Source organism: Aethalodelphis obliquidens, unplaced genomic scaffold (genome assembly GCF_003676395.1).
Source record: "Aethalodelphis obliquidens isolate GAN/ISIS:26980383/991018 unplaced genomic scaffold, ASM367639v1 scaffold42, whole genome shotgun sequence".
Classification (NCBI taxonomy): domain Eukaryota; kingdom Metazoa; phylum Chordata; class Mammalia; order Artiodactyla; family Delphinidae; genus Aethalodelphis; species Aethalodelphis obliquidens.
The window spans coordinates 3174192-3190555 of record NW_020837986.1 but is presented as its reverse complement, the minus strand read 5'-3'; the positions used below and the strand labels follow the sequence as shown (position 1 = coordinate 3190555).

General features: G+C 49.0%; 1 protein-coding gene and 1 long non-coding RNA gene across 3 annotated transcripts in view; both read left to right on the top strand.

The window, feature by feature from the left end:
• Positions 1-3771: 3771 nt before the first annotated feature.
• LOC113605174 (uncharacterized) lies at positions 3772-4705 on the top strand. The gene is made up of 2 exons (XR_003427060.1): positions 3772-4087; positions 4241-4705. It is a non-coding gene; the product is annotated as an uncharacterized LOC113605174 (long non-coding RNA).
• A 4909-nt stretch (positions 4706-9614) lies between these two features.
• Positions 9615-16364, top strand: part of MYBL2 (MYB proto-oncogene like 2) — a 28225-nt gene continuing 21475 nt past the window's right edge. For both annotated transcript variants that reach the window (XM_027078268.1, XM_027078267.1), the window contains exons 1-2: positions 9615-9873; positions 13559-13652. In XM_027078268.1, the coding sequence (XP_026934069.1) occupies positions 9854-9873; positions 13559-13652 (114 nt within the window). In that variant the 5' untranslated portion in view covers positions 9615-9853. The remainder of the gene's footprint in view (positions 9874-13558; positions 13653-16364) is intronic.

Below are 16364 nucleotides of genomic sequence, written 5' to 3'. Positions count from 1 at the left end.
GAGAGGTGAGATCTCTGTTCCCTCCCTCTCAATCTGGCACTATGTTACTGACACTGTGACTTCTGAGGCTAGGTCATAAAAGGCTATACAGCTTCTGCCTGGTTCACTTGGGGCACTCGGAGCCTCCGTACAAGTCTGCGGCCACCTGGATAGGCTACGTGGATATGCCACATATAGATGTTCTGGCCAACAGCCAGAGGTCCCAACCTGTACGAGCATCACCTGCTAAACACGTGAATGAAGAGGACTCCAAACATGAAGTCACCCCTAGTCTGCTGAGTTGTCCTAGTTGAGTTCCCAGACATCACGAAGCAGAGACAAGCTGTCTCTGCTCTGACCTTCCTGAATTCCTGACCCACAGAATCTATGAACATAATAAAATGGCAGTTTTAAGCCATTAATTTGGAGTAAACTGTTATGCAGCAGTAGATAACAATTTTGTTATTGAGGTAACACTGGTGTATAACATTCTGTGTTTCATGTGTACATTTCTACTCCTCTATTTCCTACAGTGTGCTCACCACCATAAATTTAGTTTCCATCTGTCACCACAGTTGATCCCTTTTATCCATTTTGCCCTCCCCCCTGCCTCTTCCCCTCTGGTAACCACTACTCTGTTCTTTGTATCTACGTGTTCATACCTACAATTTTATTTTTTATCTTTTTATAAATATATTTTATTTATTTATTTTTGGCTGTGTTGGGTCTTCATTGCTGCACGTGGGCTTTTAGTTGCAGCGAGCGAGGGCTGCTCTTTATTGTGGTGCGCGGGCTTCTCATTGCAGTGGTTTCTCTTGTTGCAAAGCATGGGCTCTAGGTGCGCGGGCTTCAGTAGTGGCACACGGGCTCAGTAGTTGTGGCTCGCAGGCTTAGTTGCTCCGCGGCATGTAGCATCTTCCTGGACCAGGGCTCAAATCCGTGTCCGCTTTGTTGGCAGGCGGATTCTTAACCACTGCGCCACCAGAGAAGTCCCATACCTACAATTTTAGAAGGAACTTTTTGGATCTGAATCTAATCCAACTTCCCTTTCCAACTGGGACACAGAGGACTAAGGAAACCTAGGTCCAGAGGAGCACTGCCTGCCTGCTAACCTGGAGCTTCTTCCCCCACACTACTGACTCGAGAAGGTTCCTCGGAGGAAGCAAGGCCTGTCCTGCCATGTGTCAGCTGCCTTTTCCCCTTTGTCTATGGGTGACTGTGGCAAGGATGTATGTTTTCCCCCAACTTCTTACGAAAAACTTGAACCATACAGAAAAGTGGTAATAGTACAGTAAACACCAGTACCCAACACCTACTTTCAAAAGTTAACATATTGCCATGTATACTTGATGTGTGTATAATTTTTCTTACTGAACATCTGAAATTAAACTTCAGACATTATAATACTTTACCCCTTAATATACATCAGTGTATAACTACAACACACCATTATCATACCTAATATTTAATATTTATTCAGATGTCTCCCAACTGTCCCCAAAATGTTTTACAGATGTTTTTTCAAGCCAGGATCCAGTCAAGTTTCACATATTGGATTTGTCTCTTTAGTTTCTTTAAATCCAATACACAGTCTCCCTACCTCTTTCTTTGGTTCCTTTTTCTTTCCTCTTTTTTTAAAATGACATTGACTTTTTGAAGAGACTAAATTAGGTGTCCCACATTCTAGATTTATCTGATGTCTATTAACTTGTCCCTTTATCTCCTTTATTTCCTGCATACTGGAAGTTAGACATAAAAGGCTAGCTTTGAATTAAACATTTTTGGCAAGAATATTTCATAGGTGATGCTATGTATAATGTCAGATTGGTCCAGTATTAGTGAAGTTAAGTCTAAACAATTGGTCAAGATAACGAGCAGGGCTGTTTTTAAATTCAAACATGAGCCCTTTATCCCAGATGCTGTTCACCTATGTGCACATACTTTTTCTAAACCACTTGAGATGAAAAAGTTAATTGACTCGAAAAAATGTTTCAACTTCACTCTTTAAAAAAAAAAAAACACACACATACACACAAAACAACAATAAAGTGGTAGTACCAGTCCTAGCAGGTAGCAGCGAAAAAAAAAATTGTTGGAGACTTTGTTGAACTCAAAAAATCTCTCATCAGAGAAATGTTGGTATCAAAACGAAGAGGAGGAGGCTTCCCTGGTGGTGCAGTGGTTAAGAATCCTCCTGCCAATGCAAGGGACACGGGTTCGATCCCTGGCACGGGAAGATCCCACATGCCGTGAAGCAACTAAGCCCATGTGCCACAACTACTGAGCCCACGTGCCACAACTACTGAAGGCTGCGCACCTAGAGCCCGTGCTCCGCAACAAGAGAAGCCACGACAATGAGAAGCCTCCACTCACCACAACTAGAGAAAGCCCGCGCTCAGCAATGAAGACCCAACACAGCCATAAATAAATAAATAAATTTATTTATTTATTTAAAAGAAAAACGAAGAGGAGGGACTTCCCTGGTGGCCCAGTGGTAGAGAATCCACCTTGCAATGCAGGGGACGCAAGTTCGATCCCTGGCCTGGGGAACTAAGATCCCACATGCCGCAGGGCAACTAAGCCCACGGGCCACAACTACTGAGCTCTCACACCTCAACTAGAGAGTCCGCGTGCCACAAACTACAGAGCCCACGCTCTCTGGAGCCTGCACGCCACAACTAGAGAGAAAACCCGCACTTCCCAACTAGAACGAAGCCTGCGGGCCGCAACGAAGAGCCAGTGTGCCACAACTAAGACCCTATAACAGCCAAAAATAAATAATAAGTAAATAAATATTAAAGAAAAAAAAAGGGCTTCCCTGGTGGCGCAGTGGTTGAGAGTCCGGCTGCCGATGCAGGGGGCGCGGGTTCGTGCCCCGGTCCAGGAAGATCCCACATGCCGCGGAGCAGCTGGACCCGTGAGCCATGGCCGCTGAGCCTGCCCGCCTGGAGCCTGTGCTCCGCAACGGGAGAGGCCGCAACAGTGAGAGGCCCGCGTGCCGCAAAAAAAAAAAAAACAAAAAAAAAAACGAAGAGGTAATAACAATGAGAGAGATGTATGGGTGACAAAGGGTCTCTCCTCCCCCAAGAGCACGGAGGAAAACTTGAAGTATCTTATGATAGATCATAGATCCATTGTGTGGCTTTTGCTAAGTTACTTCTTATTCATAAAATCATATGTGAGACGTTTTCAAACTCTCCCGTAAAAGGTCCTAGAGCGCTACGTATGCCTTAAGGAAATTTAAATTTTAATTTAAAAAATTTTAGGTAATACGTAAGCACGGGGCTGAAGGATGTTGAAAGAGAATTTCACCCTCTTTAGCCATTCAGTTCCTCTTTCTGCAACCAATGTTATTAATTTCTTCCGCTGCCTTCAAGAGACAGGAAGAAATATATACTTTAAAAAGAGTAATAAATCTTGCTTATACCAAATTTTAACACGAAGCCCACTAATGATTCATCCTAGGGTTGCGCTCCTGCAGCTCACAATGCGAGAGAGAAATTAACCTCGTAAGAGTTGCTGACGGTGACAAATAGCGTGAAGGAAACTTGCAGTGTCAGGGGCTTGTGCAGGGCTTGATGAGCCACACGGCGAGTCAGGGACGGCTTGAGGTTGAAGGGGGTCAACCGGGCTCCGGGCCGTGACCGCCATAGTGTCGGAGGCCGGCGACATACCTGCCCTGCTCCCTCTCCTCCCCCGGGCCTTTCACCCGTCCTCTCACGATCAGGATCCCAGGTAGTATGGCTCAGAGGGCGCGGGGCCGGCGGGGGTCACCGAGCGAGACCGCGTCGCGGGGAAAGTCTGCGGGAGCTCCACAGCCCAGCAGCCGGGATCCAACCTAACCCCAAACCCGCGCCCTATAATGACGTCAGGCGGTGCGCCTCCCGCGATGCCTCGCGCGGAGCCGGAGCCGGAGCGCGCGCTTGGAAGTGGGCCGGCTCTGGGCGGAGGCGCGGGCCCCGCGGTCAGACGGCCTGGGATCTTCGGCCTTTATTCACTAGTTGGACCCCTCGAAACAGGTCACGTCTCTTGTCCCTGCTCACTGTGGGCGGCGAGAGACTGCCAGGTGAACTCCAAGGCCTGATTTTCCCTCTCCATCTTCACAGAGGTGGGTGATGTTACCTTCAAGTGCGGCCGCGGGGCCTGGCCGGGCTGGGCCGTGCAGGTGGTTTCCACCCGCCTCTGGACTAGGCCTTGGTGTCCGTCGTTCGTTCCCTCCCTGAATTTGTGCCCTAGCTCCTTAATCCGCGACTCCTTCCAGCTTGATTGCTGAAGTGCAGGTGGCCATGTTACAAAAGGAAGAACTAAATGTTTGTGAAAGCTGATGCCCCAGAAGGCCCAGGATAAGAAGTCAGAGGTGTGGGCTGGACGTGGTGTGTGTATTAAAGCAGTCCAGGATCCTGGCTCTTCTCTTGGAGTCTCATACCCCTCATCAGGAATGCAAGAGATTTGCATTAGTTCCCCGATTGACCAGGGATGGAACCCGTCCCCCATGAAGTGGGAGTGCGGAGTCCTAACCACTGGACCGCCAGGGAATTCCCAGAAGGTTTCTAAGAGACCAAATTCTCACCCTTTGCGATTGCATAAATGAGGACACAGCTGGGGCGGGCATGAGTCTGGACAAGCCCACGCAGGGTTGATTGCCCTGTTCTGTGGTCAATGACCCCACACTTCTCCCAGTGATTGAAGAGGGACCCCTAGAGTCATGCAAATGGAACATATCCATCACCCCCGAAACGTCCTCGTGTCCCTTTGTCATCCCTTCTCTACAACCATTGTCACTTTAGATTGGTTCTGTCACTAGATTGGTTTGCAATTTCTGGAGTCGTGTGTAAATGGAATCACAAAGTGTGTACTCTTTGTCTTCTTTCAGCCTAATTATTTTGAGATTCACATTGTATAAGTAATTCCTTTTTATTGTCAGAGTGGATATATTTGTTTTATATCTATAATTTGTTTATCCAGTTACCTGTTGATGGACATTTGGGGTGTTTCCAGTTAGGGGCTATTACAAATAAAAGTATCTAAAAGGCTCTGTGTGAACATGTGCATTCATTTTTCTTGGCTCCATATGGCTGGGTCATATGGTAGGTGTATATGTTTTTAAGAAACTGCTGAGCTGTTTCCAAAGTGGTTGTACACTTTCACATTCCACCAGCAGTATTGGAGAAGTCTGATTACTCCCCATCTTCAACATTTGACATGATTAGTCTTTTTAGTCAGTGATTGTAATAGGTGTGTAAATCTCATTGCGGTTTTAAATTTGCAATTCCCAAATGAAATAGTATTGAGCATCTTTTCGTGTGCTTTGCCACTAGATATATTTTGAAGGTAGAGTTTGAGGGTAGAGCCAATAGGATTTGCAGATGGGTCAGATAGATGATGTGAGAGAAGAATCAAAAATGACTTCAACTCAACTCTACTCAGTGCTCTGTGGTGACCTAAATGGGAAGGAAATCTAAAAAGAGTGGATATATGCATAACTGATTCACTTTGCTGTACAGCAGAAACTATACTCCAATAAAAATTTTTTTTTTAAGTCAAAAAAAAAAAAGTGACTTCAACTCTGGGCAGTCTGAGTACTTCCTAATATTTCTGTCCTTGATATGCACTGGCTTTTCCCTCTGGCCGCCTTGCAAATTCCTAAGTCACCCAGCTTTGAAGAGCCTTCAGTGACCCCTTTGGTTGATAACCACAGCCCCTGCCTTTATCTTCGCCCTGATAGATCTAATTTTCTGTTTACCCATTGTCTCTCCTATCACCTGGTGAGGTTCTAGAGCGTATGGATGTTGGATTGTCTCCTGATGACTAGCTCCTGGTGCAGCCCAGCCTCAATCATTTCGACATATTTTCACAAACTGTCCTCTCAATTTACATTTCAAAGGATGGGTGCTTTGCTTCAAGCCACCTGCCCCCTAGCTGTGTGATCATGGCAACTTAACACCTGTGTACCTCAGTTTCCTTATCTTTAGAATGAGGAGCTTACTGTTTGACACCTGCCTCTCATAGTGATGAGCATTAAATGGAAAATGAAGGCAAAGCTCTTAGTATGGTGCCTGGCCCATGGTGTCTTCCCCAGTAAAAATCCAGCTATTATTTTCTGACCTGAATGTTTTGCAGGTCCTTTGCTGGAACTCAAATATAGGTGCTTTGCAAATAGTTATTCATAAAATCTCAATCTTTTGAGAAGTGGGCGAGGAAATTTCTCTGTTGAGGTCTGATTTCTTGAATCAGTTAATTGAATTGCTTCCCTGCATTGGGATCCACCCTGTTGTTGAAAGTTTCCCATTTCCACTGCTGGTTCTGGACCTCTCATGCCTCTGGCCACTTACCTGCTGCCATGACTCTGTCCTCTACACTGATGCCCTTGGGGGTGAGGCAGAAGTATCTTTTTTTTAAAAACGTTTTTCTTTTTTTCCGGCCGCACAGTGTGTCTTGTGGGATCTCAGTTCCCTTCAGGGATTGAACCTGAGCCCTCGGCATTGAGAGCACAGAGTCTTAACCACTGGACCACCAGGGAATTCCTTGGGCAGAAGTATCTGAAAAACATTCCTTTGTTTCAAAATCTCTTTTGATGGTCCCTGTAAGGCACAATCGAAACTCTAGCATTCCAAGTTCCCCCAGTTCTGTGCCTTCCTAACAACTCTCCAGCCCAAATGTTAGTTTTAACATTTCATTCATTCAATTAAAAATGTGTAACACCCCTTCTGTGAGTACCTGCCAGGAGCCAAACATTATGGTCAACATCTGAAGCTGAAATGTGAATGTGGGGCTGTCTGCTCTTGAGAGAGCAAGTAAAATTACGGGCAGGGGAAGTACGGTGGTGGGAGGACAAGGGTGAAAAGGGAGGTGCTCAGTAAGTGGAGGGGAAGACGCCAGGCAGAGGGACATATGATCCTACTTATCATTTATTTGTGATCAATCCGTGTTTGTTTTGTGTCCAGGCTTATGCTGCATCCTGAGCATTTAATAGATTTGATGCTGCCTTCCCAAGACAGGGGCAGGCCCTGCGTCTGGAATCTGGGGTGGGGCAAACTGTGGAATGACCAAATGACTGAAGCCTCCCTGTCCAAGGAGGGTATGTGCAGGAAAAGGTTCCTGGTAGAGTGCAGTCTATATGTTATCAGTCCTGAGCCCAGGGACCACTCCCAGCTGTGGCTGCACCCAGGACACTTGGAGTCTTCTCTCCAGGGGTATCTGTTGGCATGATGGTAACTGGAGAAGACACACTTGTGCAGATAACCAGATTCCGTCTGGTACCAGGGTGACCTCCCTGCTCTCTGACTCGCAGCACTGACTCCAGGCTTCTTAGACTCTGATATGGACAAAGAATATCACCTGACACTTCAGTAAACAAAGGATGTTGTGGCCATCAAGCCAGCAGCCACTGCAGCCACCCCTGATGGTGTGCCCTGAGGATTCAAGATGGAGAAAAATAGGATACTGGCCCTAGATAGTTAAGGTGCGTATCAAACAAGTAATTTCAATAAGCTCAGACTCCTGCATCTTCCCACACATAGAAGAGTGCTAAATTCATTAACTTAAGATGTCTGGTTTTCTTTAATTAGCAGTAAACTTTTGATGTTCTGACTACTTGGGGTTTTTTTGTTTTTGTTACTGCAAAAACTACTATATATCCTGGCTCCTCCCTTACCTCTTCGGAACAGTCCCTCAGCTATCTGAGATGCTATATCCCAGGCTTAAGTCCTCAGTAATACTGCTGAATAAAACATAATTCTCAACTTCTAGGTTGTGCATTCTTTTTCAGTCGATAAGTGTATTGGTCAGCTGGCTAGCAACTGGAGACAGCCGCTCCCTGTCTCTTGCCTTGGGCAAATACCTTGCCTGAGCTGGTAGGTCCTGTCTCTCTCCTGAAATGGGACTAATAATCCATGTGAGAGTGTGTGCTGTGTGCAAAGCAGCTTCCTAGACCTCAAAGGGCAAGCATGAGAGCAACTGAAGAGTTATAATAACAACAAAAAGTAATATAGTGCTTATTATGTACCAGAGATTATTCTCAGTGGTTTACATATATAAGTTTATTTAATCCTAAAACCATCCCACAAAGTAGGTACCAGTGTAGTGATTAATAGCATATACTCTGGAACTAGACAGCCCAGGCTTAAATCCCTTCTTTGCCATTTACTAGCAGTGTGACCTGGGAGGAGGCCTGTGTCTCAGTGTCCCCATCTGCCAAAAGAAGAGAATACTAATACTACCTCATAGGGTTGCTGTGAGGATTAAATGAATTAAAATGTATAAAGCATACAGAACAGTGGCTGGCACATAGTAAAAGCAATCTAAGTCTTTGATAACTCATTTTTATAGATGAGAAAACTGAGGCACAGAGAAGTTATTTGCCTATGATCACATAACTAGTAAATGATGGAGCTGGGAATCAAACCCTAGGAAGTCCGGCTTCAGAGCCTACACTCTTAAATATTATGCCCTAGCAATGAAGAGGGGATGGACATCTCCACATGAATTACTTTAGGAGGGAAGTGGGTGGGGGAAGCCCTGAATTAATTGATGTGGAAGCTTCTAGCAAGTATAATAAGATGTCAGTGTTCCTTCTGTTGTGGTAAGTGAAGTTTGCAGCAGTGGGCTGGACTGTCCCCAGGTGGCCAGAAGTTTCTGGAAGAGGGGTCTGAGGCATAAGCAGGGGCTAAGAGGTTGAGGTTTAAGCCCATCTCCCCAGGCTCCTGTCTCATAATTCATTTACCCCCCCTTTCAGCACCTGTCTTGGATGTGGGGTGACACTCGGGAGGTACTTGGTAAATGGCAACTTAAAATGGAAAATCCTTGCTAAGCCTCTAGGAGTTTAAGCATGTGGTAAACTGAATTCAGTGCAACAGTTGAATTCTGGGCCCTGGGGATACTGCTGTGAATTGAGGGGCCACTTGGACCTTAGCGATCCCATAGTTCAAATGGGGAGACGCACGAGTCAACAAGCAGGTTGTGGGCATGGACTCTAAGGATAAACAGGAACTATTCGGGTGGGAGGGGTGGGAAGTGTACTGGGCCCGAGTAAAGACCAGGAGGCTGCGAGTTTTCTTTGGCTGGGGGCAGTGGGTTGGGGGGTGGGGCGGTGATCTGGCAGAATCCTATAAACACCTGATTACAGAGTATTTTACCCTGAGGTAGAGGACCTAGATTTTAAGTTCTGGAGAGTCAAGATCAGGTTTGCATTCTAGGAGGCTCACTTTTGGCCGCCAGCAATCAAGCTGAGGAGCTGGAGCCATTGAATTCGAGGCTGGAAAGGAAGCAGGGAGATGGTTTCGAGGCACAGACCCGGTCTAGGGGGGGGTGAGGGGGCCGCTTTGAGGTGGGGCTGTAGGGACGCAGGAGCAGCTTGGACTAGAGCTGCCCCTTTTGCACAGGTGGTTTCCCCGGCCTGACTCTCCCATCCTTGCGGCTCACTCCCTTTCTTCAGTCTTTCCTCCAGGGCCGCCCCGATCAGTCTTGGCTCGAGCCAGGCCTCAGTCACCTGGCTGCTTGTTCGGAGCCACACCCACGCCCTCTCCCTGCCCTGGGGCTTCAGGGCTCTGCGCAGGTGCGGTGTTCTTCGGCTCTCCGGCCCCGCCCCCCGAGCACGCCCCGCCCGCTGGCCCCGCCCCGCGCACGCCAGCCCGCCCGCGCGCCAGGCCCGGGCGGCGCCGACGCGCTTGGCGGGAGATAGAAAAGTGCTTCTGTGCGCGCCGGCGGCTACCGCAGCCCCTGCGAGCAGCGGCGGGACCTGCGGCCACGCTGACGCTTCGCAGCGCGGCCCCGGGGCCCGGAGCGGCCGGAGAAGCCCGCACCCTGACCCCGGCCCGGCTCCCGCTCCGGGCTCAGCCGGCGGGCGGGCGAGCGCGGCGCGGCCCGGGCCGGGGGGATGTCTCGGCGGACACGCGGGTGAGAGGAGCCGGGAGGCTAAGGGCCCCTCCCCCCTCCCCGACCTCCCCCCCAACCCCGACCTCTGTCCCCACCCTCGCCGTGCCCTTCTGAGCCGGGCGGGGGTGGGGTCCTCAGGAAACGCAGTGTCCTGTGTCGCCCGACGCGGGGAGACGCGGGGGGTGCGCGCGAAGCCGGGGTCTCACGGGGGCCCCTCGCTCGGCTCCCTGGGCCTCGGAGCTGGGGCGGGCGGGTCTCCTGGGACCCGGGCCAAGCCCTGCATGATGTCATTTTGTCTCCCGCCTAATTGCGGGGTGGGGGTGGGACGGCGGTGTCAGCTGGAAGGGGCTTCACCGGTGAGGGAGGCGACCCCTGGAGAAGGAAAGTGATTTTCCAAGTCACGGCGAGCGGGCGGCCAAAGCCTGGGAGACTGTTGTCGTTCAAGCCTTTTGGGGTTCAGATTTGCCGGTGGCCATTTCTTAACATTCGGGGAAACACAGAACCCCAAGCTCCCTCCCTCGACCTAGGAAGGATGCAGGGGTGGGGGTGTTGACTTTTTGGTCCCCCACCACCTGGGTTGCGGACCCCAGCTCGTTTTCGTTTCGGAGACCTGTCTTCCTGTTCCACATGAGGGGTTTGGGGCAGCTGAGGTTGAAGGCGAGGGGAAGAGAGACTGATGTGTATCGAGACCGCTCTGTGCCAGCAGCCCCTGGGGTGGAGGCAGGAACTGCGGTCTCCATCTTACTTAACTCGCCAGAGAATGAGTAGCAGAGTCAAGCCAAGAACCAGGTCTGTGGGCTCCAGGTCCGTGTCTTAGACCTGTGCACCCGGTGCCTGAGCTCTGGGCTTTTCAACCAGGCAGGGAGTCACGGAGGACAATGGGATTCTGCCCTGTTCCCTCCCTGGATTCATGCAGCCCAGATAACTTCAAACCCCACTTCAGATGGTGTTTGCCTTCTCAGGCCCAGCATATAGACCTGAGAAGCAATCGTTGCTGGCTTTCCCTAGAATTCCTTTCAGCAAGGAAGCATCTGATCCCTGGGCAGTGTTCAGGCTCAGGGTGTGTCTTCCTCAGGCCACAATTTCTCAGGGCAGCTCCAATTCCCAAGGGTTGTTCTGGGCAGGCAGTAGTCAGGCCCTGAATTTCTGGTTCAGGAAGTGTTAACTCCAGGCAACAACTAAGGCCCCAGACAACCCCCAGGTCCTCTGCTACTTCTCCCCTGGGGCTCAGTGGAGGACCTCCCCCACCCCAGCCAGGTGAGGGATGAGTTCTGTACCCTGGAACAGCATTCAGTTTGATTCTCGGCGACCCGCTGTAACTCTCCTCTGCACCAGTGCCCTACTTCCTGCTCAGCTTCTGACTCACCCTATCTGGAGCAGAGCCCAGCGCATGAAAGGGCATAGAAAGGGTGTGTTGGACCTCCATGTGGTTGCCACTACTGACTTAGCCTCTGCTTTTCCAGCTGGGATTACGAGATGAGGACTGGAAGGTGCTGGTTAGAGCCTGGCTTAGTGGAATTGGCAGGTGGCATAACCCTGTGAGCCTCAATGTTCACATCTATTAAATGGGGATAATGAGAATGCATGTGAAGTAGACAGTCATCATCGTGTTGGTGCTAGAAGTATATTACCTCACAGAACTCTCCCAGCCATCTGAGCTGCTCTCCCCATTCAATAGAGTATTTTGGAGCACCAGAGAGTGTTACACAGAAACAGTCTCTTCCTCGAAGGAACATTTGCTGAGCTTCTGTCAGAAGCTGGGTGCTGGAGAACCAAAGGTAGTTTCTGTCAAAACAGTCTGGGGGGCAGTTGATGTTAAAGCCAGCTTCCTTCTGTTATTAGCATCTTGTAGAGTTTTTTTGCCTCCTACTTTGTGATAGTGGAGGACCCCATGAATTGGTTTGGGAATGACAAGACAAGGCTGAATTCCAGCTCCTCCTATGACTGGTGTATTGCTGGGTTTAGAAATTCGTCTGTCCCTTTCCTAATTCTAAAAAGTTTACTTGTATTAGCATTTCTTACCGACTAAGAGGCAGCAATTTTGCATGTTTATTCATTCCTATGTCCAGCCATTCCCAGAGCAAACATTTCTTAAGGCATTTTGTTGCTACCCCCCAAAGGCCCTACAGATATGAGGTGGAGCCGACCTCTGTCCACGTTGTCAAGGAGACAGGCAGTTGCAGCCTAAGGGCTTATGTTATGAGACTGGAGGATTTCCAATGTGCTCTGGGGAGTGTGGGTGTGATTAGGAAGATGCTGAGAAGGGGAAAGGAGCGTCGCCACAGAAGGAAGTCCTCTTCCTCTTTTGGAGAGGCCTGTGCTTGCCTTGCTTGTTTGGAGACGTCTAGGCTTTTTTCCCACTTAAAAATGCCTGACTTCGGAATGTCCCTGACAGAGGTGACCTAATGGAGTTGGAAGGGTGCTCTTGTGAGCCCCGGACATGCCTGGGGGTGGATAGCATGATCTCCATTTTTGTAACTATTAAACCTGATAAATAGGAAGATTTTGGAGTAACTTGGAAAATTACCTGTTAGAAAATAAAAGCATCCAGAATTCAAAGCTGCTTGTACTCTGATTTTTAGCTCCATAAACTAGACCTATGTGTAGGCAAGGATTGAGAAGGGGTATGCAAAAATGGACATAGTTACTGAGATAATGTATTTTAAATGGTTTTCTCGAACAATATTTCTTAAAATCCTGGTGCTTGATGATTACATACATCGTCAGCTTTTTTTTTTTTTTTTTTTGGGCTGTGTTGGGTCTTTGTTGCTGCATGTGGCTTTCTCTAATTGCAGTGAGCGGGAGCTACTCTTGGTTGTGTTGCGCGGGCTTCTCATTGTGGTGGCTTCTCTTGTTGCGGAGCACGGGCTCTAGGCACGCTGGCTTCAGTAGTTGTAGCACGTGGGTTCAGTAGTTGTGGCTCGCGGGCTCTAGAGCACAGGCTCAGTAGTTGTGGCGCAGCGGCTTAGTTGCTCTGCGGCATGTGGGATCTTCCCGGACCAGGGCTCGAACCCGTGTCCTCTCCATTGGCAGGTGGATCCTCAGCCACTGCGCCACCAGGGAAGCCCACATACATCATCAGCTTTAATCCTTAAAATACCCGTGCAAGTTGAAAAAGTTTTGTTATTTAAAAGAAAATTTGAAATAGGTGTCTGGTGTTGAATATAATATTCTTGGTGAAATCTTTTCTCTTTAATAAATTTATTTATTTATTTTTGGCTGTGATGGGTCTTCATTGCTGCACACGGGCTTTCTCTACTTGCGGCAAGTGGCGGATACTCTTTGTTGCTGTGTGCGGGCTTCTCCTTGCAGTGGCTTCTCTTGTTGTGGAGCTCCGGCTCTAGGTGAACAGCCTTAAGCATTTGTGACATGCGGGTTCAGTAGTTGTGGCTTGTCTGCTCTAGAGCGCAGGCTCTAGTAGTTGTGGAGCACGGGCTTAGTTGCTCCGTGGCATGTGGGATCTTCCTGGACCAGGGCTCGAACCCGTGTCCCCTGCGTTGGCAGGTGGATTCTTATCTACTGCGCCACCAGGGAAGTCCTTGGTGAAATCTTAACTTCTTTTTTCTTGTAGCTTTTGAAATCATTAGAGTGTTAACTGAAAATGAAAGAGTAAAGAGGTCATGGCCACAGTCCACACTGTCCGTCCATCATGTAGCAGCAGGTGGAGAGACACATGTCCTTGACCTTTGGCTTGCTTTCCCTGCAGTGAGGAGCTGGATGAGCTGCACTACCAGGACACAGATTCAGATGTGCCGGAGCAGCGAGACAGCAAGTGCAAGGTTAAATGGACCCACGAGGAGGTGAGTGACACCGAGGGGCAACTGCGGGCGTGGAGGTGATGGCAGCTGGGAGGCTGGACCAGGAACAGAGCCTGGGTTGTGTCTGCCTGATGCCCCGACCAGTATGATGAAGAGGAGGAGCTGATGAAAGAAGCAGATGGGGGAATTCCCTAGCGGTCCAGCTTTAGGACTCGGTGCTTCCAGTGCTGGGGGCCCGGGTTCAATCACTGGTCGGGGGAACTAGGATCCCACAGGCTGCATGGTGCGGCCAAAAAACAACAAAAAAGAAGCAGATAGGCACTCTGGTTCTCCCTGATGATTCTTCTCAGAGCATTCCTGGACACTCTCAGTATTGAGGACTCTTACAGGGATGCATCTCTCAGACCTTGGGGCCAGCAGTTGCTGTTGTGTCTCTTGAAAGCTGGTGTGTTCTGCATCGTGGACTTTAATTGTGCTTCTTGTCCATTAACTGCTGGGAGGTTTAGCCAAATCTGCAAAGCCCCTCTTCATTATCATTTTTAAAAAATCATTGTATTTTGTCTGCGATAGCAAGCTCTGAATTGATTTTCTTCTTTAATCAAGTTTATGAAGTATAATTTATATACAGTCAAATGCACCTTTTTAAAGTGAACAGTTCCAACAGTTTTGATAAGTGTGTATTACTCACATAAGTACCACCTTGATTGTCCCCGGAAGTTCCCTTTGTGGTCCATCGTTCCTGGCTCCAGGCAGTCGCCCATCCAGTGTCTCTCTGTTTGATCGTTTTGCCTGTTCTCGAATGTCCTACAGATGAAATCATACAGCTCTGCTCTTTTCTATCTGGCTTCTTTTGTTCAGCATAATGTTGCATGATTCAGTAATTTGTTCATTTTTTCTTCCTGAAGAGTATTCCATTGTATGGATAGACCATAGTATGTTTCCCTTGTTGATGGGCATTTGGGCTGTTTCTAGTTTTTGGCTATTGTGGATAGAGCGGCTGTGAAAATTCTTGCCTAAGTGTTTTTGAGGATTATGTTTTCATTCATCTAGAGAGGATACTTAGGTACGCTCATGGTGTATGTATATGCTTAGTTTAGAAACTGTCAGGTTGTTTTCTGACTTGGTTGTACCGATTTAGACTCCTACTGGCCTTATCTTTTTATTCTACCTCTATTTTCCTGTATGTGTTTAGTTTTAAGTCTTTTTTTTTTTCCCCCTTACTGTTTGAGTTGTGAAACACTCTTAAATCATAAAAGATGTTTCTTCAGAGGAGTGCTAAGCCAGCCTTTTCTGTTCATCCCACTGTGGACCAGGGACTATATTCCACTCTTGCAGGCTTAGAAGAACAAGCAAGATGGGGTCCCTACCCCAGAGCATCTCTCTGTCTGGACCATGCCCAGGCCCGTGGACATGCTGTGGCCATCATGGTGCTGGCAAGACCGGCATCTTTTTTTTTCTTTATTTACTTTTGGCTGCGTTGGGTCTTCATTGCTGCACACGGGCTTTCTGTAGTTGCTGTGAGCGGGGCCTACTCTTCGTTGTGGTGTGCAGGCTTCTCATTGCAGTGGCTTCTTTTGTTGCGGAGCACGGGCTCTAGGCTCATGGGCTTCAGTAGTTGTGGCATGTGGGCTCAGTAGTTGTGGCTCATGGACTCTAGAGCACAGGCTCAGTAGTTGTGGTGCACGGGCTTAGTTGCTCCGCGGCATGTGGGATCCTCCCAGACCAGAGCTCAAACCCATGTCCCCTGCATTGGCAGGTGGACTCCAAACCACTGTCCACCAGGGAAGTCCCAAGACTGGTGTCTTTTGTGCTCACTGTGGTGTCTCTCCTGCCTTATACTAAGCTTCCTAGACGTAGGAGGCACCTGTAATTGTCGAAATGCCTTTTTTTTTTTTCCTTCTCTTTCTCTCTCTCTCTCTTTTTTTTTTTTTGGCCTAGAGGCTTGTGGGATCTTAGTTCCGCGACCAGGGATTATAACTCGCACCCTCAGCAGTGAAAGTGCAGAGTCCTAACCGCTGGACCACCTGGGAATTCCCCAAAATGCTTTTAGAAGTTGAGTTTACTGTTGTCTGAGAAGTTAAGAACAGTTTCATGGAGTAAGGATTTGGAAATTCAGCAGTCAGGTGTGCAAAATGGTGGGTAAGTCAATAGGAAATGGGTTACAGGTGGAGAAAAGCAAGAGGCCCCCCCCATTTGGCTGTAGCAAAGGGTCCTTAAAGAGGAAGCGTGGTTGATTAAGATGGAAAGATCGAATGGGGTCCAATCCCGGAAGGCCTTGGACTTCGGACTCAGAGATGTAGGCTTGTTCAGCTGGCAAGGTGAAGCCATTGAAGGTTTTTGAAGCAGATGCGGGACATGACCACAGCTGGGCTCCGGGGAGCTAGTCTGCTGTGTGTAGGGTGGGTAAGGGATTTGGGGGCAGCCTGAAGCTGAGGGAGTTGGAGAGGTTGCTGTGCCGGGCAGGTGGGAGAAGATGGCTGCGGAGGGACAAGGACAGTGCAGGCGGGAGTGGACAGGTGGAGGGGGCCCATGGGGTCCGGCAGGAGCTGGAGACGAAAGTGTCCCCCCCGCAGTTGTCGGGGAGGATGGTGGTGCTGGAGATGGACACAGGGGACATGGGCGGAAGGCAGGGGTTGGCCTGGCCAGGTCGGGCAGGCGGCAGGGGAGGGCAGGGTGTCCGGGGCTGGCTGTGTGGCCGTGGGCTGGCTCAGCTACAGGATTTATGGGGACTTTGTCCAGCCGATGCTGGGCTGT